Source organism: Felis catus, chromosome C2, assembly GCF_018350175.1.
Source record: "Felis catus isolate Fca126 chromosome C2, F.catus_Fca126_mat1.0, whole genome shotgun sequence".
In the NCBI taxonomy this organism is placed as follows: Eukaryota; Metazoa; Chordata; class Mammalia; order Carnivora; family Felidae; genus Felis; species Felis catus.
Window position 1 is genome coordinate 107,685,864 of NC_058376.1, and position 23,682 is coordinate 107,709,545.

At 35.2% G+C, this 23,682-nt stretch overlaps 1 protein-coding gene across 13 annotated transcripts in view; it reads right to left on the bottom strand.

Moving 5' to 3' along the window:
* Positions 1-23,682, bottom strand: part of LEKR1 (leucine, glutamate and lysine rich 1) — a 224,246-nt gene that overhangs the window by 64,775 nt on the left and 135,789 nt on the right. For all 13 annotated transcript variants that reach the window (XM_023260442.2, XM_019810522.3, XM_023260443.2 and 10 more), the window contains one exon: positions 7,236-7,329. In XM_023260442.2, coding sequence (XP_023116210.2) covers positions 7,236-7,329 — 94 coding nt within the window. The remainder of the gene's footprint in view (positions 1-7,235; positions 7,330-23,682) is intronic.

Below are 23,682 nucleotides of genomic sequence, written 5' to 3' on the forward strand. Positions count from 1 at the left end.
TTGGCTCTGCCTACTGGAGCAAGAGAGAGAACAAATCTATGAGTACTGGAGTCATTCTGGCCTAGTCGTTCATCTAGTGAGATTAGAGAATCCCAGTGACAGGCTGGCTCTAGATTTACATTGTGCCATGATTATAAATTCTTAGAAGGAGTAAATGCCAGATAACTTGGGAGAAAAACTGTCAAATCTGACTTACTGTGACTCTGTGATTCAGACCACTATACAAGGAAGACAGAGGTCAACATGAATTTCTCAGGGAAATACTGAAACCCGGGTACCAGGAAACAGAAAATTTGCTAAGAAAGTTAACAGAAAGTCCTTTAAATTAAATAAAATGCAGATAGAAGACTAGCCCCAGTGTGGGGTCAGTTGAGTTTATTGCAATGGTTAGAGGGCTGAGCATTTCCTTTAAGGAAAAACAATTATGTTTATACTCAATGCAAGGAGTTATTCTGGTTCTCTCAAAGTAAGTTTGTGGGTTGTTTGGGGAAAAGGATGCTAAAGATCATTTAGGAACGTGATAGAATTGCTCATTTGTGTTGTGTTCACACTTCTAAAGACAAAAAGCCTCAGAGTCTCTCAAAAAAAGAACAGATGTTTTTCTGAATTCCAGGTACTTACATCCACCTGCCTCCTGCTAGCCAATATCTCAATGAGATATACCAGAGGTGTCTCAAATAAACTGATATCAAATATCTCTTAAAAATAAATAATTATAAAAATTATTATACTACTTTACATACTATATATCTTTACTAATTTTCTAGATATTTTTATATCAATTATTATTGAGAGAGGGCTATCATTGACATCTCTTATCTAATTTTGGATTTGTCTATTTCTCCTTGCTGTTCTGTCAAATTTTTCTTAATTTTAAAATTAATTTAAAAATTATTAGGTGAATAAATATCTGGGATTATTATGTCCTCTTGGTGAACTGATGATCTCTTTAATAATATGAAATCAACTTCATAATCCCTGCTAATATTCAAAATATTCTAATATCTTTGCTTTGAAATTTACTTCATAAATATAATACATATATTTACATATATGTAATATACATAAATAAATATAAGCAGATACATAAATATAAACATAGTTCTAGCTTTCTTTTGATTTGTGTTAGCATATATTTTATTTGTGTTATGCATCCTTTATTTTAACTTACTTGTTAAGACATTTCTTTGTATTAAAGTGTATTTTGTTGGAGGGAAAATACAGTAGAGTCTTGCGTTTTTATCAAACATGACAATCCTATCATTTAATGGGGATAGTTAGGCCAGGGCTCTGCAAACTATGGCCCACTGACTAAATTCAGCCATGCCCATTCATTTGTATATTGTCTATGGCTGTTTTTAAGCAACGATGGGCAGAGTTGAGTGGTCGCAACAGACAGCCTATGCCCCACAAAGCAAAGATATTTATTAACCAGTCCTTTAAAGAAAAAGTTTGCTCCCAGTTTAGATGACTTACATTTAACTTGATTATTGATATGATTAGCTTTAAATCTATTTTGTTATATGCTATTTGGCCCATCTCATCTCTTTTCCTTTTCCTTTTTTTTTTTTTTTTTTTTGTCTTCTTCTGACTTAGGTTTTGTTTTTTTTTTTTTTAATTCAATTTTATTTCCTTTGCTGGTTTGTTAGCTATAATTCTTTTTCTACTTCTGTGGTTGCTTTAGAATTTATAGAATACATCTTTAACTTAATGCAGTCTATCTTCTAGTGATTTATCATGTCATGTATTGAATTAAGAATCTCACAACAGTATACTTCCATTTTTCCCTTCTTAGACATTGTGTTATTTTTGTAATATATGTTGCTTCTACGTGTTATAACTCTCACATAAGGTTGTTAATATTTTTGTTTCAAAGTTAATTATATTTTAAAGAAATTCATATAATTAAAAGACTCATATATTTATCCACATTAGAAGGTCCAATCTGCCATCAATACTGTTTCTGATATACTACATTCCTTTGTGTGGATCCATATTTCCATGTGTTATAATTTTTCTTTTGACCAAAGGCCTTCTTTTAACATTTCTCATAGTGTGGGTGTGCTGGTGATATATTTGCTCAGCTTTTTCATTTCTGAATGTCTATTTCATCCTCATATTTGAAAGATATTTTCACTTTGTTTGGAATTCTAGATTGGCAGCAGGCACCCCCAGGCCCCTCTTTCTTCCAGTACTTTCAATCCCACCTTCCTCTTGCTTATATTGTCTTTGATGAAAAAACTGTTGTCATCCTCACCTTTGTTCCTCTCTATATACTATGTCTATTATTCTCTGGTTGTTTTTAAGATTTTCTTTTTATCACTATTTTGAGCAATTAGATTATAATGTTCCTTGGTGTGCTTGAGGTTTGTTGAGCTTCTTGCATGTGTGGGTTTATAGTTTTCATTAACTCTTAAATTTTTCAGCCATTATTTCTTTAAATATTTTTTCTGTCCTTTCTTCTCTTTCTTGTCCTTTGGGGATTCCAAATATGCATATATTAGTCCATTTAAATTTGTCTCATAGCTCCCTGATGTTCTTGTTTGTTTGTTTTGAGTTTTCTATTTTTGTTTCAATTGCTGTGTGTTCAATTTCACTAAACTTTTCTTTTGAAAGGTCTAATCTGATATTAATCCCATCTAGTGTACTTTTCATCTTAGATATTGTTCTTTTCATCTCTAGAAGTTCATTTTAGATCTTTTTTATATCTCCCATATCTCTACTTAACATGATCAATTTTCCCCCCAGATTTTGGACAAATGGAATCCTGTTATCATAACTGTTTTAATGTCTTTGTCTGCTAATTCTAATACCTGTACCTTTCTAAGTCAGTTTTTATTCATTGATTTTTCTCTCATTATGAGTTACTCTCATTATGAGTTTTCCTGTTTTGTTTGTTTGTTTTGTTTTGTTTTGAATGGCAACTTTTGATTGAATGCCAGGCATTGTAAATTTTACCTCATTAGATGCTGAATATTTCTGTATTCCTATGAATATTATTGAACTCTGCTGTGGGATGCAGTTAAGTTTATTGGAATCACCGTGAGTTTTTTAGTTCTTCCTTTGAAAATTGTTAGGCAGGATCAGCTCAGCATTTAGTCTAGGGCTAATTTTTCCTTACTGCTGATGCAAAACTCTTCTGAGAACTTTACCCAGTGCCCTATAAATTATAAGTTTCCCAGTCTGGCCATGTGTGAGCATTTGGTACTCCCCTTTAGTCTTTTCATGGGTCTTTCTCTGCCTTTGAGTAGTTTCCCCACACATATGCATTAACCATGGATATACTTTATGGGAACTCTTCGTAGATCTCCAGCATTATTTCTGTGTGCAGCTTTCCCCTGAGAACACTACCCTGTGAATTCTAGCCACCTTGATCTCTCAGGTCTCCTCAACTCGAAGAATCTGCCAAACTACCTAGATTCACACTTCCTGTATTGTGGCCTTAAATTTCTTTCAAGGAACGAAGTCTGGGCAATCACAGAATTCACCTCATTTGTCTCTCATCTATAAGAATCATTGTTTGATATCTAGTGTCTTCAAACCATTGTTTTCTTTTTCCCAATGGTTTACTTGTTTAGGAGGGAGGGTAAATCTGGTTCCTGCTAGTTCATATAGGTCAAATGCAGAAGTTTTTGCATTTTGTATTTAGCTCTCATCCCCCACCCGGCCCAGGTTTGTATCGGTTCTCATTTCCTGGCTATATAACCTTGGCAACTTACATAAATTCTCTGAGCCTTATTTTTTTCCATGTGCAAATGGGAATAATAATTTTATAATAATTAAAATTACATTTATGGAAAGCATTGAGCACCAGGCCTAGCATATAGTAAACACTCTAATTAATGGAGACTATTTTTATTATCCTGATTAAAGGTTTAAGTCATATGATATTTGCAGGCTATTCCAGATCTAAAATTCTATGATTTCATTAATTCAATTTTGAAAATTACACGGTATAATTTTAAAAATTAAAGTGTGCTCTCACTATTGTTTTTAGTCATATATTTATAACGCATAAATGAAAACTGATATTTTTATGACAAGTTCATCCCTGTACATTTTGTTATTTTATAAGCGATCCTTTTAAATTTCATTAATAGTACACAAAAACACATTAGGAATTATTCAGCCATTTGGCTCTTCTATTTGAAGAACTTGATATTTTTTTGGTTTGCCTCCTTTGATGCTGGAATTGCCTACTTCTTGAGGTAAACTACCCCCCTCCCTTGGGTTTTCACTATTAATCCAGTTGCTCAGCCAGGAGGTAAGGTTCTGTTTGTTTGTTTGTTTGTTTGCTTTAACTATTGGGTTATATCAAGTTCTTCTTCAAAATAGACGAGCCAAATGGCTGAATAATTCCTAATGTGTTTTAGTGTACTACGAATGAAATTTAAAAGGATCGCTTATAAAATAACAAAATGTACAGGGATGAACTTGTCATAAAATAGTGGGTTTTAAATGCTTTATGTACTATTTAAAATGAGGTCAATGGTAATACAATTCTAAAATGTTCCTAAATGTGATGATATCTTAGTAATAATCTAAGAAAATATTTGGTTGGAATTTGTTTATTGCACTACAAAGTAATAGTCAATACATGACTATCACTTAATGTCAGCACTCTGGCTATAGGAAATTTCTTAATTACAAAAGTTTTAACTGAAACGTAACAACACTGTTAACTTGGAACCAATTTTAAATGTTCACCATACACAATAATTTATTTTCTTCACATCAAAGAATACTTGAAATAAACAAAAATCTATGGTAATTGGTAAATATACAGTTATTTTAAAATGTGCCATCTTTGTTGCATAGCAACTATTGATTCTATTATGTGCTTTTTACATACTCTAAAATAATTAAGCAGAGGCACAAATTGCTATCTACTCTTTTTTGAATGCCAAAAGCACTTAAGTTATGAAGTTTATTCTAATATGTGTATTATATATTTGTAAAGGGAACATTTCATTCCTACACAAAGGCACAGTGACCCAAGAAAGAGATGACAGTGTCATAGTAGTGATTCTCCTTTCTCATGAGAGGACTTTTAGGGAACTTTTTATTCATAGTCTCAATAACTAACACAGCCAAGACCTAATTATCATTCCTTGGCTTTACTGGTCTGGATCTGGATTTACTGCCAAGCTAAATTATAAGATTTATTAATAAGAAGTCATGTCCTCTCAACAAAATGAAATGCCCATTTATATCATAGAAAATTATACATGCCAAAATATGTCTATGATACAATTAATTTATGAGAATGATATCATGGTCTCAGTAGGAACTTAGAAAATCTTACATAGGTTTATTTGCATCATCAAATTAACAGCATGAAGCAAGATCATAATACTTTTTTATATGATCAGATGCTAACACTAACTTGGTCTACTTGTGTTAGCACCTCATGGACAGGGTACAGTAAGAAGCAGTATAAGAAGAGATCATAAATGCAGAGACTTCTACAGTATATTGTATTTGAAAGTCCTTCAGGGGTGTGACCAAGGAGATAAAGAACTTCTATACAAGCAAAGGCTGGAAGGTTCACTCTATCGGTCTAAGAGGAGCTCAGGCATTTGAGGGAAGGGAAGAATCTGTGACTCTCTATTCACACTAATTCCGTCAGTGAAAGTTCTGCATCAAAAGATGAGATGTTTACAATATCTCTTCATACATACTGCCAAATTGCTCCCAAAGGGTTGCTGTAACTTTCAGCCCGTTGAACAGTGAGTATGAAAGATTACCTTACTAGACTTTGCCACAATGCCAAAACCACTCTGTCAACTGGATGGGTAAAAAAAAAAATCTCTCATTGTTTTAATTTGCCTTTTTTGGATTGCTGGTTAGGTTGATCATCTTTTTTGTATTTTTAAACATGGGTTGGTAAGGATGGAGGAAGTGACTAAGAATAGCCAATTGAGTACCCCAAGACTAATAAAAATTCAAAAAATGTGGGCTTTAGGAGATGGAAAAGAAAAAGCCCATACTTCAAAATAAGAATGAGCCACTTAGAGCAACCATTAGTCCATTCTTAAGTTTTAATTGTTGCCTCTATGGAGCTGTTGTTCTAGTGATCATTTCTCTTACAGCCTGAGTGTGCTATCCCTGAGGGACAAGGGAAGTGAGATTCATACGTAGAGGGCCAGTAATACCTGTGTATGGCCAACTGAGTAAATACTGGAAATGAAAGTAAAAAATTTAGATCTCATCTGAGCCAGCAATGATATCTAAAGGGTCTAAGTTTGGTGGATGGTAGAGTGAAGAGTCCAGGTGGAGATGTTAGTTTGAATGTAGTCACTGCTTATTGCTTGAAGTTACAAGTTATAGGGTCTGGTCACCAAGGAGAAGAATCTGATATAACCAAACAGGTTGTCGGGGCTTAAGTCAAGCAATCTGAATTTCAGTAGCTAGCTCTAGTACTAGATGCAAATTTATAATGGTATCAAAAAACCAAGGATGAAGGCTAGTGCTAGGGATAGGTATCAGTTGGGCAAGAGAAAGAGTTGGAAAGGCTTCAGGACATTGTTCAGGATAAGGTCCAGGGATCAATCAAGGAGTATCAGAAGTTTATGACAGGGAGATCATGGTTATAGTCTCAATGACTAGAGTTGTACATGGCCTGAGAAGATAGGGACCAACAATTTTTAGAATATTATTTGAATTCCTTAAAATTATTAAAGTAATGCATATTTATTACTGAAACTTTGAAAAATTTAGAGAAGTCCAAAGCCAAAAATCAATGCATTTTTCAATCCTCTAAGAGAAAATATTTTCCTTATAAAGAGTGAGCTAAATACTTTCCTTTTACTTTGCCAAAAGTTCATAACTGAGTAATCTTGTCATTTTCCATTCTCTTACATTATCTTCTTAAAAGCAGAGAAATTACAAGAATGAATTAATATTCTCCTGCTTTTAAGGATGTGGTCAAAGGCAGATTCTGTCACTTTACAGGAAAAAGGTAAAATATTTGAAAATAAAAATTAAACTTTTACATGAGAACTAGGGGCCATCTTAATTTTACAAGTTTTAAAATTCTGTTCTTACCTTTTTATTTCCTATTATGTTGTCTAGTATTATGGAAAAGACACACATTATAAGTATGTTTGGCCTAGGAAATTCCAGAAGGAATCAAAATGTGCATAGAAGCCAAGATATCCGGAATAGTCTCCTGGCAAACAGAATTTTGAAAAAGCAAATAAGACACATGCTGATGAAAGTTACATTATTGTTACCTTCTCTCTCCAGTTATCATCATTCAGCAGCTTCTGTCTAAGGGTTTCCTGCAGCTGCTCGATGCTTTTCTGATGTGAAATCAGCATTAATTCCCTGAAAACCATAAACCCAACAAATGAATCAAGACTCACCCTGACACTCTTCCTAAATTGCAGTTCCTGGCTCAGAGAATACTATTTCACAACTTAGTCTGTTTATTCTCTTTAACAATTATAAATACTACCATTAGATAATATTTTAACCATTCACAGAAATTTACAAACACTGCATACAAGGTAAGTATTTCATCAGTATTTTTCTCCTAATTTTTGCTTAATAAGTTATGTTATTATTTTTGCATGAAATAGTAACAACATATGTGGAGTCATAAATATAATAAAACATCACACATCATGGTTCCAAAGTTTACGACTAAATTCTAACACTAGACGATATTTTGTTTCCTTAAAAAAAGAAAATATGTTGGGATATGCCATAAAATCAACACATGTTGGTAGTTCTTGCTAGATTTATTTTTCTTTTACCTGTCTCAAGTACTGATAGGAACAAACCAAATTAAGGAGAGGGTAGTGTTTGAGAAATGGTATAGTACAAAACATATTAGAAAATTGGAAACAAAAAACATTTTAATACTTTAATCCATATAAATGGACCTTTTTTAAAAAAGGTCTCTCTCCATTAGAGAGAGAGTGAGCAAGCAGAGAAGGTGGCAGAGAGAGAGGGAGACAGAGAATCCCAAGCAGGCTCCATGCTGTCAGCACAAAGCCCAACGTGGGGACTGAACCCATGAACCATGAGATCATGACCCAAGTGGAAACCAAGAGTCGTACACTTAACCAACTGAGCCACCTAGGCGCCCCCATATGAATGGATCTTAAAGCTTAGTTCATAATCCTCTGGGTGGAGGTAAGAGCAAAAGATTCATAAGAGCTTTTTTTTTTAATGTTTATTCTTGAGAAAGAGACAGAGTATGAGCAGAGGAGAGGCAGAGAGAGAGGGAGACACAGAACTGGAAGCAGGCTCCAGGCTCTGAGCTGTCAGCACAAAGCCTGATGTGGGGCTCAAACCCAGGAACCATGAGACCATGACCTGAGCTGAAGTCGGACGCTTAACTGACTGAGCCACCCAGGTGCCCCATAAGAGCATTTCACAGGGAGGGGCACTGAAATTAAGTCTTTGGATATCACTAGTGGCAAAACTGCACCTGTTGATTAGGGTTCCTTCCCTTTTCTAGAATCATGACCTTCCTTAGTTTCCATACAGATGATTCTTCTCCATTGCTTATTCCTCTTTCTAATCTCTTTGTTTTCCATCATCACCCTGTTCCTTTTAGTTCTGACTCCTTTCTCAAAACTGTGACTTTCATTTATTACTACCTGTTGGACATCGCCACACTAATGATCCATTAACAACCAGATACATCAAAAAAACAAATTCACCATCACCTGCTGCAATCTTGCTTTTCTTTTTGACTTCTGAAAATCTTCAGGAGTCCAAATCTTTGGTTTGAAATCTCTGAGTTCTCTCTGACTCTTGCTTCTCCATGTTCTACTACATCCATTCAAGACCAAATTCTATATTTTACTTCCTGAGTGCACCTCAAACTATTTCCTCTCTTCCTTTCCCACCAACAACTGCCTTGTTAAGGTTCTTGACTTTATCTCTCACCTATAGTATTATTACAGACCTTCAATCTATGTCTTGTTTTCTTTTCTAGTCTCACTCTTACAATACTATCACATGTTTTTTACCATAATAAAAATAGTGCCTACATTTCTAGGCTAGAAAATTTTAAGGACACAAGCATAAGAAGACATGTTTGACTTGGTAACCAGGATAATGAGTATCATTTAAGGGAAGCAGATTGAAAAAAAAAAAAAAAAGCTCCCAGACTTCTCTTTCCAGAAGTATGTTGGACTAGGTACCTTGACAACTTTCCTACTTAAAATAAGTAAACATTTTTTGAGGTGGGGGGCACAAGTGGGTGAGGGGGCAGAGAGAGAATCCCATGAGAGGCAGAGGAAGAATCCCACAAGGGGCATGGAAAGCAGGGGGGAGAGACAGAGAGAGAAGTGGGGTTCACCCAAAATGGGGCTCATGTTTTTTTTTTTCCTGAAACAGGGCTCGTGCTCACCCAAAGTGGGGCTTGTGTTCACCTGAAGCAGGGCCCAAGCTCACCCGATGCAGGACTCAAACTCACAACTGTGAGATCATGACCTGAGCTGAAGTCATATGCTTAACCGACTGAGCCACCCAGGCGCCCAATTAAACATTTTTTAACTTCTGAAAAAATCTTTAAATTCATCAGTGAGCCGGACAAAATGTGGGAAGGATGCGGAGAACAAAACTCAAGTGAAAGAACAGAAGGATATGAGTAGAAACCTATTGAAATATGAATAAACTGTAGTTTAGTTAATTATCAACAATTAGCTAAATGTATTACACCAATGTTAGTTTCTTAGTTTTTACAGATGTGTCATGGTTATAAAAAATGGGCCAAGGAGAAACATAAACCCTCTCTGTACTGTCTTTGTAACTTTTATATAAATATAAAACTATTCCAAACCAAACCTTAAAAAAGTGAAGCAAAAGGAAGAACCCCCAACTATAAGTAGAGCACTGAAAGCAACTCTCACCTTGAAGGTACTTTCCAAATCTGATGAACTTGAGCTTTAAATTTCACAGCCATGAAGGGCTCAAGAGAGAAGAGTCTACCAGTAAACTCACCTGCATAAAGCTGCATCTCAAAGAGCTGCATGTGTAACATATGTGTGAAATTCACACCTAGCATGTGTAAAATTCAAATAACATCTCTCAAGGTACAAAAGGAAAATTACTGGTTTTGAATATGGGTGCTAGGTAGAGGGAAAGATATATATCTCTCACAAGAATCTGTAAACACAAACTAACCCTAATGCAGGTTTGTATTGTGAATTCATACTACCTGAGTGGCTCAAAGAGCTTCACGTTGAAAAGATATTTTATAGTGGTAATAGGTTAACTTTGCCTCCAGATGCCTGGTAGGAAAAACAGGTAGGAAAAACACTGATATTTTCAGGAGCAATCTATCTTCAATCTGGGACTCAAGGATTTTCTACAGATAAAGAGTCAAAATCTATGAGATCATAATTTTTTTTAAAAAAATCACAAAACTGTAAAAGAAAAAAAAAGCCAGTAAGAGAAAGAGTAAGACATAATGACAGCATAATTAAACTCATACTTTCTAAAGTTTTGAATTTTCAGATACAGAATATAAAATCAGATGTTCAAAGAAATAAAGGATTGATTTAAATGACTAATGAAATATGAAAAAGAACCCAATCCAACTTGAAGAAATTAAAAATATAATAATCAAAATGAAAAACAGTGCATGGTCCTGCAGCAGATTATTCACAGCTAAAAAAATGAAGTAATACACTAAAAGGGAGATTTAAAGAAATTATATAGAGTGTAGTACAGGAAGTGGAAAATATAAAAGAGAAGTTGATATATGGTGGATAGAGTGAAAGATCTAATATATATCTATTCATTATTCAGAAAGAGAGAAAAGGGGGAAGAAGCAATTTTTGAGGGGAATATTCCAGATTGATGAAAAACACTAACACACAAATCTAGGAAACTCAATGGATTCCAAGCAAGATAAATAAAAATAAATCTCCCATCTGGGCATCTGGTAGTGCACTTGAAGAACATCAAAGTTAAAGAGATCTTAAAAGAAGCAAGAGAAAAAAAATCCATTATCTTCAAAGCAGCCCATTCTCCAACACAAACAAAGAAAGTCAGACAGCAAAATAATATGTTCAAAATCTTATGAGAAAAGAACCACCAACTAAAGTTGGGTACCCAGCAAAGCTATCTTTCAGAATGAGACTGAAATAAAATATGCTCAGACAAAATTGGAGGGTTTACTACCAGCTAAAGGACCTTTAACTAAAGAACCTTCTAAAGAATATGCTTTACAGGAAGAGATAAGATCTCAGAAGGAAGGTGAGGTATGCAAGAAGAGATGGTAAGCAAAGAAACTGGCAAACTCAGATGCAAGGAAGACTTCTTGGGCACGTGATCAAGACGGTTGTACAGGGCCCAATTTCAGAAGGGGGTCCTGTGCTTCGGATTTAATGCTTTATGGTCACTCTCAAGAAATTCTTAATAATTTTATCTTTAAATTTGTGTTTTATGTGAGGTCTGATGGGACAACTGAGCATGTACCAAGGTCATGGAGCTTTGGCTCACATATAGTTGTACCTCCTGCCACCTCCCTGCCTCTCCGGGATGGTACTCCAGCCCCTGCTCCTCAGCCTTTGCCCAGAATCTGCTGCCTTCCTCTGCTTTGAGTGTGGGCCCAGGTTAAGGCACTGGTATGGGGAGAGTGGGGGTTGGCCACCCTGGGCACAGGGTGCTTATGAAAGCCTGCATCCACTCCACGATTTCCCCATGCCCATGGGAGCACAACATTCAATAGTCATCAAGAAAACACCATGTCAGATTGAAAGAGAGACTGTGAAGGCAGGGACAAAGCTTCTTTATAGCTTTTTGAACAAGAGCCCCACATTTTCATTTTGTACTGGGTCCTGAAAATTATGTAGCCAGCCCTGAGTGTAGGTAATTGTAAGCAAATATCTATATAAAAATAATAGTTTTGAATATGTATAATTAGTGGGGCTAACAAAAGGATAGAATTAGAACACTAGACAAGACTACATACTGTATGTCAGGATTCCAACAGTAAGAACTCAAGTGTTCTTTGGTCTTTGCATGATTCAAGGGGAGTTTGAGATATTAATTTTAGACTTTATTAAGTATGTATGGTAAAATTTCAAAAGTAAACACTAAAAGAATAGAAATAGAATATACCATTAGATGAAAAGCACAAAGAAAATAAACAAAACTCCAACAATACCCCTCCATCCAAAGGCCCCAAAGGTAGAAACAGTGCAGAAAAAAAAGTGAAAAAATGAAAGTTTAAAGTAACAATGATAGTAATGGTAAATAAATTAAACTCATAAGTTAAAAAAGAGAAACAGACTTGATCAACAAACAAACCTGAGCTATATGTTCTTTATAAGAGACATTCCTAAAACATAAGGACATGGAAAGATTTCCTTATTATTATTATTATTGTTTTGGAAAAGATGTAACAAGGAAATATTAAAAGAAAAGAAGTATGCAATTATATTGATATCAGACAGGGTAAACTTTAAGACAAAATCATTCTGGGCTTATAATAATAACAGGTTAATTCACCATAAATAGTCTAAATTTATATGCACCTGTTAAAACAACCTCAAAATATATAAAGCAAAATTTATAGGACTGTAAGGAGAAATTGTCAAAACCATACTATAGTGGTAGATTTCAATACAGGTCCATCAGACTGTAAGTCTGTCTCTGGGACCATCATAAAAAGCCACGGAAATGTATACCACACAACTCTAGGCTATTATGTGAGTGACCTTCCTGTAATGTGTAATGCAGCAACCCAAGGTCAAGCAGAAAAATAATTCAATAAAAATAGAGGATTTTAACAATGCAAATAAGATTGGTTTAAGGTGTGTGTGTGTGTGTGTGTGTGTATATATATATATATATATATATATATATATAAATTGTTTATATATAGATTGGTTATATATATATATATATAATTGGTTTAAGGTGTGTGTGTGTGTGTGTGTGTGTATATATATATATATATATATATATATATATATATATATATATAAACCCAATTAGTAGAAAAACACACAATTATTTTCCAGCTCACATGGAATTGATTACATCCTAGGCCAGAAAGTAAATTGCAGCAAATTTCAAAAAACTGTTGCCCAATTAACCTGATATAGTCCAATATGGTAGCCACTTGCCAGATGTAGCTTCTAAGCACTTAAAGTGTAACTGGTTCAAAGAAGGATGTACCTAAATTTAAAATGCACAACAGATTTGAAATCTATGATATCTGTGATAATTTTTAAAGATGATTACATATTTAAACTATAATTTGGATATAGTGAGCTAAGTAAAATATATTAAGATAGATTTTACCTGTTTTTCCTTTAATGTGGCAATTAAAAAGTTTTAAATTACATATGTGTTTCACTTTATACTACTGAACAGCACTGTTACAATCCATATTCTCAGAAAACAAACCCCCATAATAAAATATATGTAAAATATGTCCACGTATTTGGCAATTAAAAAATGTATTTCTAAATTACTCATGGGTCAAGTAAAAAAATCATAACTGATATTTCAAAATACTTAGATTGGACAATAATGAAATTGCTATATATCAGAACTTACAGAATACAGATAAAACAGGAAGGATACTGTGGTATACTTTAGAATACAGATGCAGAAATGAATGCTTTTCAACTACATGTACCATAATGGACAAATCCTAGAAACATAATCTTGAGCACAAAGAAAAAAAAACATTGGGTAATACATGATTTTATTTCTATGAAGATAAAATATATGCAAAGTCTAACTTTTTAAAGGAATATAAACATACTATGTTACTTGGTAAAAATATAAAGTGAAGCAAAGAAACATCAGGTTTTATCTGTAGGTTTTTATAGATGTTCTTTATCCATTTGAGGAAGTTCCCTTCTATGCCTAGTTTGTTGAGAACCACAAAATCCAAGTTGGTGTTTTCCTCTGGGGAATGGGGCACTGTAAGTGGAATTGGGGAGAAGCACAAAGGGACTTCAAAGCTAATGGTAAGGTTCTTTTTCCTAAACTGTGAGTGGTTGATACATAGATGTTCATTGTATTACTTCTTTAGACTTTATACCTATGTTAACCTTCTTTGTAGCTACTCAATATTTATAAAAACACTATTAGTGATAAAGCCTGAGCACAGCGTAGACTCAGTATGCAGAGGAAAAGGAATCAAAGGGAAAGACTAAGGTGAAGGAACGGGCAGGTGACTAGTAGGGTGAGGTTTACTATCAGCTATGCACACTAGGGACAAGGGACAGAGGTGAATTAGGAAGGCAGGATCCCTGTCCAAATGGTGCTCAAAATCCAGTAATGTAAAAGGAAGGGGTGCACCCAGAAGATTCTGATGCTTGCTTAGCAATCTCTAAGCTGAAGCAGAAGAAACAAAGAATGAGGACAGCAAAAGATTACATTAAAAAGGTCATTCGCTCTCAGTCCTTAAGAGTCTCTTATGGTTTGCCTCCCTCTCTGTACTTTTTTTTTTTTTTTTTTTTTTTTTTTTTGGTGATGGGAATTGAGGAGAGCACTTGTTGGGATGAGCACTGTGAGGTGGTGTATGGAAACCAATTTGACAATAAATCATATTTTTAAAAAATAAATAAAATCTCTGGAAAGCTAAAACAAAAAACAAAAAACAAAAAAAAACCAGCTCATTTGTGGCTTTCTTTCAAATATGTGGACATTCCTGTCTCCCTTACAGACTCATCTTCCTGTACTTGTCATTTAAATGTTCGTGTTCCTCAGCACTTTTTCCTCTCAATTCTTTCCCTACATGATCTTATCCATTCGTATGCTTGAAATGCAGTCTAGATGCTGACAATTCCCAAATTTTATCTGTTGCTCAGATCTATTCTCTGAGTATCTGACTCATGAATCCAACTCACCATCTGACTACTCTATATTTCAGAGACATCTCAAACATATCTGTAACTCAGAGACTTAAAGTACTAGCGTATATTTTTTGCTCATGTTATGTGTCATCTGCTACTCTGCTCCACATGGTTTGTTCCAGGATATAGCGCAAGGAACAACTCTTAACCCAGGAATGCTATTTTTCGTGGCAGATGGAAAAGAAAAATCTCCAAAACATTGGATTTGTTAAGTCTTCTACTCAGAATTAGTGCATTCTCCCACATTTCAGTGGCAAAAACAAGTTAAGTGGCCAAGTCTGGTGGCAGTCAGGCGTGGATGGTATAGACCTCCCACCGGGAGGTGCACACGGGGTAGAGCCTCTCCATCACAACTCGGAAATCCCCCCGGAAGCCACTGTGAGGATCTCTACCCTGGAGGTGGGGCATATCCCTTCTTAGATGGTGGTTCATTTTTACTGCTGAATAGTATTTTATTGTATTGATACACCACAATTTTAGATTTTAAATTTAGATCTATGATATATTCCGGATTTATGCATATTTCATAGTATGAAGCAAATTTCATTTTTTTGTACATGCATATACAATTGTTCCAGCACCAACAGTTTCAAAATACTATCCTTTCTCCAATGAACTGTTTTGGTAGCCATGTAGTAAACCAACTAACCATATATGTGTGCCTATTTCTGGGTTCTCTATTCTGTTCCACTGATGTATTTGTCTTTCTAAGACTAATACCACACTGTCTTGAGTATATTTGTAGCTTTACAAGAAGTCTTGAAGTCACACACTGACTTTGATCTTTTGACTATTCAGTTTTTTTTTCAAAGTTGATTTGGTTATTCCATGTGAATGTTGGTGCATTTCCATGTGAATTTTAGAATTAGCTTGTTAGCTTCTACAAAAAGTTCTGCTAGTGTTTTTATTGTGATTGCATTGAGTCTATAAATTAATTTGGTGATAACTACCCTTTTAATAATATTGGAGTCTTCTGTTCCATGAACATTATATATCTCTCCATTTATTTAGGTCCTCTTTAATTTCCCTCAGCAATGTTTGTAGTTTTCAGTGTACAGGTCTTGCCCATCTCTTGTTGGATTCATCCCTGAGTATTTCATGTATTTTGAATTATTTTTGTAGATATTGCTTTTTAATTTCAATTGTTATCTGCAAATATATGGAAATTAACTTGACTTTGGGTATTTGTCTTTTTTCTTTGAAACCTTACTAAGCTCACTTATCAGTTCTAGTGACTTCTTTTGTAGATTTCATAGGTTTTTTTTTTTTTTAATGTTAGTGAGCACATCATCTGTGAATAGACAGTTTTATTCTTTCTTTCCAGTCTGATGCCTTTTTTTTTTTTCTTACCTGATTGTACTGGCTAGAACCTTCAGCACAATCTTGAATAGAAGTGCTAACAGTGGATATTTTTCTTGATCCTGATCTTAAGAAGAGAGCATTTAGTCTTTCACCATTAAGTATGATGTTATCTGTAGGTTTTTTTAGATGCCTTGTATCACTTTGCTGAGATTTAAAAAAAAAAATCAGGAATAAGTGTGTTGTCAATTGTTCTTTTTTTTTTTTTTTGCTTCTATTGGCATAATAATTTTTCTTTTTTTAGTATAATATATTAAATAACAGTGATTTGAGTTTTGATTGTTAACCCAATCTTGAATTCCTGGGATAATCCCCACATATTCACAATTTATTTCCTTTTTATACATTGCTGGGATTAAATTTGCTAAAATTTTGTTTAGAATTTTTGCATTTATGCTCATGAAGGATATTGGCTTATTAGTTTTCCTGTAATGTTTTTGTTAGGTTTTATTATCAGGGTAATATTGGCCTCATAAAATATATTAAGAACTATTCTTTCCCTTTCGATTTTCTAGAAGAGTTTAAGTAGAAGTAGTATTATTTCTTCATTAATGCTTGGTAAAATTCACCAATGAAGCTTTCTGGGCTAGAAGTTTTCTTTGTGGGAAAATTTTAAACTATAAATTCAGGTTATCTATTTCTTCTTCAGTGAACATTGGTAGTTTATGTTTAAAAATCTTCTGTTTCACCAGAGTTGTCAAAAGTAGTGGCATAAAGTTGTTTCTAATATTCTTTTATTATTATATTAATATATGAAGAATACATGGTAATGTTGCCTCTCCATTCCTCATACCAGTAAATTCTGGTTTTTTCCTGATCAATCTGGATTGAGATTTATTAAGTTTATAGATCTCAAAGGAACTCATTTTTTATATTCTATATTGTTTTTGTTTTCTAGGTCATTGATTTCTGCTCTGATCTTTATTATTTAACTTTCTTATTTTGGATTTTGTTTGCTCTTCTTTTTGCAGTTTCTTAGGTGGGAGCTGAGACCTTTTTTTTCTTTTTTCACATTTATTGCTATAAATTTGCTCCCTAAAGTTTTGCTTTAGTGACATCCTACAAATGTTGATATTTCCATTTAGTTTAAAATGCTTTGTAATTTCCCTTCCAATATTTTCTTTTCCTACGTCTTATTTAGAATTGTGTTATAAAGTGTACAAACATTTGGGGGATTTCCCAGACACTTTTCTGTTCTTTCTTTTTTTTTAGTGTTTATTTTGAGAGAGAGAGACAGGGTGGGAGAAGGGTAGAAAGAGAGGAAGAGAGAGAATTCCAGGCAGAGAGAAGGATAGAAAGAGAGGGAGAGAAGAATTCCAAGCAGGGTCCATGGTCAGCATGGAGCTGGATGCAGGGATTGATCTCAGGACTTTGAGATCACAACCTGAACCAATATCAACAGTCAGATGCTTAACTGACTGAGTCACCCAGGTACCCCTCTGTTATTTATTTCTAAGTTAACTACATTGTGACCAGAGAACACACTCTGTATGATTTGATTTCTTTTAAACTTCCTAGTTTTGCTTCATTTCCCAACCATATCTTGGTGAATATCTGTATGCCTTTGGGGAAAAAATATATATATTCTGCTGTTGTTGGGTGAGATGTTGCATACATGTCAATTAGATTAAGTTGATTGCAAAGCTTAAGTATTCTATAGCCTTACTGATTTTTCTACTTGTTTTATCTATTGTTGTGAGAGGCTATTGGAATATCTAACAATGATCATGAACTTGTCTACTCCTTTCAGTTCCATCAGTTTTTGCTGCATGTATTTTTAAGCTCTGTTATTGTATGCATAAACATTTAGGATTGTTATGGCCTCCTGATGGATTAACTTACCATTATGAAATGAATTTCTTTATTCCTGGTAATATTCTTTGTTCTAAAATCTACTTCCTATGATACTAAAGCATTTCAGCTTTCTTTAGATTAGTGTCAGCCTGGTGTATATTTTTTTCATTCTTTTACTTTTAACTTGTGTCTTTATATCTAAAAGAAATTTCATATAGGCAGTTTATAGTTGAATCTTACTTTTTTAAATACAATCTGATAATCTTTGGCTTTTAATTGGATTTAGACAATTTACATTTAATTGAGTTGTTGATATGCTTATATCTATTGCCTTGCTCTTTGTTTCCTATTTGTCTCATCTGCTGTGTCCTTTTCCTTCCTTTTCTGCCTTCTTGTGGATTTTGTGTATGTCTTAGGATTCTATTTTATCTACTTTTTTTGTCTTATTAGCTATAAATTTTTGTTTAGGTTTATTTTAGTGGCTCCTAAGGGGTTAAAATAGCCATCTTTAACTTACCACAGTTGTAGTAGACTGAAAACTGCTTTCAATCCTGATCCACGGAGTCTGTAAACACGTTACTTTATATGCCAAGAGGGACTTTGCAGATGTGATTAAATTAAGGGTCTTGCAGATGGGGAGATTATCCTGGATTATCTGGTTGTGCCCTAAATGTAATTACCAAGGTCTTTATAAGAGAAAGGCAAGATCACTAACATGGGGGAAGATGATGATGTGACAAAGGAAGCAGAGATTAGATTCATGAGGCTAGGATCCAAAGAATGCCAGCAGCCTCTAAAAGCTGGAAGAGGCAAGGAATGGGGTCTCCCCTTGAGCCTCCAGAAAGAACCAACCCTAGTGACACCTTGATTTTAGTTCCTTAACACTCATTTGGACTTCTGACTGTAAGATAGTAAGTTTGTGATGTTTTAAGCCACTAAATTGGAGGTTGTTATAGCAGCAATAGAAAACCAATGCCATAGTCTACCTTCAAGTGATATTATACAAGTTTAAGTATGAGATTAGAATCTGATAATAGTAAACTTAATCAAATAAGGAGCAGCAGCAAAGGAAACTGAAGCAGTACTTGACCTGGTTTTCAAAATGCCAGTATACAGAATGGATGTGGCTGGCCATGCACTTGTTAGAAGTAGCAGACAGCACAGTCTTGACAATTCACTCCATTTTATTTCTTAAGCCAGGTTTCCCATTTGAAAAGAGGTCTTACTGATTAGAAAATTCCAATGAGCATTTCCAGATGGGTGCCTGTTAGTACACTAGAAGTTACCTTTATTGTAAAATGGGTGGTGCTGAGTATTTGAGATGCTCAAATTTCAGTCTCTCTGGAGACACTTATAATGTAGATACCACCAAAAGTAGAATCCATTCCATATACATTCCTCTGATGGACCCAGTACAAAACACCGGTGCTGTTATGTTTCCTTTTAGAACAAAAACTGAGAAAGTCTGGTAAATTACAGACGCTAAAAAATAATAGGCCAAGGTTTAAACAATGTTAGTGAAGTGATAATTATTCACTGAATTTTCATAGTTATGAAGTTCCCTATGACATTTCCAGAAAATACAAGATGTTTTCAGTGAACTCTTATAAAAATTATGAACTTAAAGTCTGAAGTGGTAAGTTTGTTTGATATTTATGGCTATAGGAATGAGAAAGACTTTCAGATCTCTTTGATTCCTGCTGAGCCTCTGATCCAGACTCTAAGAACCCTTGTATGATTCTTTAGTGGGACAAGGCAGAAAGAATAATCATATATGACTGTACAAACACTTACTGCCCTTGGTTAGCATGAAACAGGCACTGACTAATGTATATGGAGATGATTACATGCGTGAAAAAGATAATCCTGATTCCAAAAATAAAAACCACAATTATGTGGTATACATGGAAGAGCTTATACATTGTTTAGGAATACAAACCCATTTTAAGACACTGATGAGGAAAAGACAAGCTTGTGTTGAAAGAAACTAAAAAGGATCACCTTTGACTCTCATGAGCTTTTTTGCTAGAAAACTAGCGGAATGATAAGAAATAAAATATTGTTAGATGCATATTCCATATTTTCCCATGTTATAAAAAGCTGCAAATGTGTAGCCATCTAATTTCTTCTTCAGAACCAGTTCTAGAGATAAAGATATTTTAGAGTTACAGGAAACAATGCAGATTTAGGTCCTAAATTTAGATTTTACTAAGAATCCAATAAAGAAGATTATCACTAGAACCCAGCTGTTTGGATCGTATTCCCACCTCTGATTTTTGAGAAGTCAGAAGTTCTCTGGACCTGAGAGAAACACTGGGTGCTTTTGGGCTTTAAATCCTGCAATCAGGGGCTCAGTTAGTTAAGCATCTGACTCTTGATTTTGGCTCAGGTGATGATCTCACAGTTTGTGAGTTCAAGCCCTGTGTCAGGCTCTGTGCTGACAGTGAGGAGCCTGCTTGGGATTCTCTCTCTCCCTCTCTCTCTCTGTCCCTTCCCTGCTTGCACACATATTCTCTTACTTTCTCAAAATAAATACATAAACTTAGAAAAAAATCCTGCAATCAGTGGTTTAGTTGGGGTTAAATTAATTCTCATCCATACATCCATCTATCCAGCAAATATTTATTGAGTGCCTATTATGTATCAGGCGCTGTTTTAGTCTCTGGTGAAGCAGTGGTTCTTTCTTGCCATTTTTTGATAATACATGAAGGCAATTCCCTAAGTTTTAGAAGAAACAAGATCCTGAAGTAGTAAATGACTATCTAAAGTGACACAAATCCCAAGAGGCAATGCCAGCTCAAGCTCATACCAGCCTTGAGCTCCCTGCAGTATGTTATGCTGCCTTTGCTCTTCATATTGGAGAAAGAGTTGTGGCTATCTGTAGCATTCTACCCTGCAATTTCATGAAATATTGTTTAAAAATAACATCTCCGGAGTTGGCACAATAGGCAAATTAGGATCTCTAGCAATTAAGAGCATTTATTTTTAAAACTCTAACTTTAAAATTCTTAGACCCAAAAGAAAATGAGAGTCTAATTTCATATATACATGCAAAAATCTAGATTCCCTTAATTGCAGTTAAAAACGTAACTGCAAACAAATGTCAAACCATAATGCCAAACGACAGCTTTAAATTCTATTTCACAAGTTGTTCTTTTAGAGATGTCTTCACATTGTCAATCAAAGAGATAATTTTGATTTTGCCACAACTCTTGCCTTAGTTAAAAGCAGTTAAGTCTGTGGTATCATAAAAAGTTTGGCAAGCCTCTTGTTCTAAGAGCTGCTGATAAGAAATCAGAGAAAGAGGGGAATCTCGGGAGAAAAGCATGACAAGGTTTATTATTTTAGAATGTTATTACTTAAAACATTTTGTTTCATAATACTTTAAACTAATAGGATAGCATCCAAATCGAATCACTCCATGGACTAATCTTTGCAACTTGAAGAGTAAAGCAGATAATATTGAATTCAATAGACATTTAATAAATACCTACATCACTGGTGCAGGGTATAAACATTAATAAGATATGATGCTTTAACGGGTTATCAACATAAGGAAGAATGAAAGAGAGGGAAATCGTTTTCTGAGCCCTTACAACCTACCAGGTATAATACGAGATGCTTCAATCTTCATGAGAAGATGGTTATCATTACTATCCTCATTTTACAGGTAAAGAAAAAGCCTTAAAGTGGCTAAGCTGTCCAAACTTGTCACTGGTAAAGTTGAGATTTAAACCTAAGTTTGCCTAATTCTAAAGTCCATTCTTTTATAGTAAGCCACAGTACCATGAAGTAACAGACCCTTTAAACACTCAGTGCTCCTCAATCCTTTTTTTATATTCTATACTTCTCATTTTTTTAACCTTCATGAAAATATGACAAGACTCATTAAGTAAACACTAAGTTTCTTGTCTTCTAAAATGTGTTGTGAGATGCTATTATTCTATTTTCATTTTGAAGATACAGCTCCACTTCTGATTTTGCCAAGACACTAGAGAATAGAAGACAAAAGTCACCATCTAATATTTACTGAGTGATTGGAAGAATCCTGAAAGATTGGAGGGTGGGGTAAGTGAGGAGAGGGGGTGAGGAGACACAAAGGGAGCACTCTGGGTTCTCCTGCTTTCTGCAAGGCTGGGAGTCCCCTGAAGGCTCAGTGTTACAACATGAGAAAGAAGTCACACAGAGAGAAGTGACAAAACAGCCCTTCAAGACAGATGCTGAGGGAACTACGGAAGTATAGTGGAGGTGGTTAATAAGGTGAGACACAATGAGCTTGATTTCTGTCTTTGCCAATTATGTGACCCTGAGTGAGAGATACAGCCTTGCTTACTCTTTCCTCATATGGAAACTGTGGAAAATGACACCTGCTTCACAGGTGAAGGCCCCAGCTCTGCTAGCCAGTGCCTTTGGGCAAATTTGGAAATGACCTCCCCTCTGGGAATTAGAGGTGAATTGGAAACCATACTCCCTCTGGGTGGGGACAGACCTAGAGACTGAAGGCTTGGTAAGGGGAGAGCGGAATGGCATCCTTACTTACGCAAAAAAGCTGAGCTCCTTCCCCTGTGGCAAGTGGCTAGGACAGCAGAGTCCAGATTGGTTTTCAGATCCCTTACTCCTTCCACGGAGTGCCATGTAACACTGCACACAGCATCTCGCTCAGGACATGATAATAGAAGCCCTTAGAGGGCTCCCCACAACTGTGATAACTATGGATTGTGTGTGAGAGAGTTTGAGAGGGAGAAAGGGAGAGGACAGGACGGGGAGAGGAAGAAAAGGAGGAGAGAGGGGAGAAAGAACATGAGGAAGCAGCCATGTTTAATCATGGGGTCAGTCATTTATAGAAAAGTCAGAAACTCCATGAAACTCCCCCCCTCCAAAATGTGCTAGATTTTGTGTATACTCTTCTGGGGAGAGGGTTTCTAGCTTTCAATTAAAAATGAACAAACAAACACCAAAGACAAAGAGAGAAAGGAGAGAACCCAGGAATTGTAAAGAAGTTAAGGTTACATGTGTGGGGGAGGGGGAATAAAACCCTTCCCTATAGCCTAAAAGATACCTGTCTGGAGGAACAAGGAACACTTAAATAAACTTCGCTTAAAATAGATAAAGAGCTAGATAAAGAGATACAGACCTATTTATTTCATGGAAGAATTTACACGTAAGCAACCTCCACCTAACTTTGGTTGAAACTAAGCTTTTCCTCCAACAATGTTCTTCACTAATCCCATCCTGTTACTGGCAAGTCAATCACAGGAAGTATTTTTCTATTTTTGCTCTTGGAACTTACCAAGATGGTGCTAATACAGCTCTTGGGACTGCACAGAGAGCTGTTACAGACAGCTGCGAGTTTCGGCAGTATGGTTGTAGCCCACATGTTAGTGCATAAATTTTTCTAAGTGTTATATGTGGGCAGTCTCCAAGCTTAAACACATATGTCCTTATAGAACGTATCTGTAAGCTGGTTATAGGGAATTCCAAACACATTTTACTGTAGAAATAAAATAAAATTCTATAAAATAGAATTAGGCCTACAGGCCGGCCCACAGAACCCTACTTGATCCACTATGGTCCCAAGGCAGTGTCACAAATGGATGGCTCTGGGCGGAGTTCTGGGTCTGGCTGATAAGACCTTGTAACCCAGAAGCATGAGAGCACAGAGCTGCCTTTGTACAGAATTTAG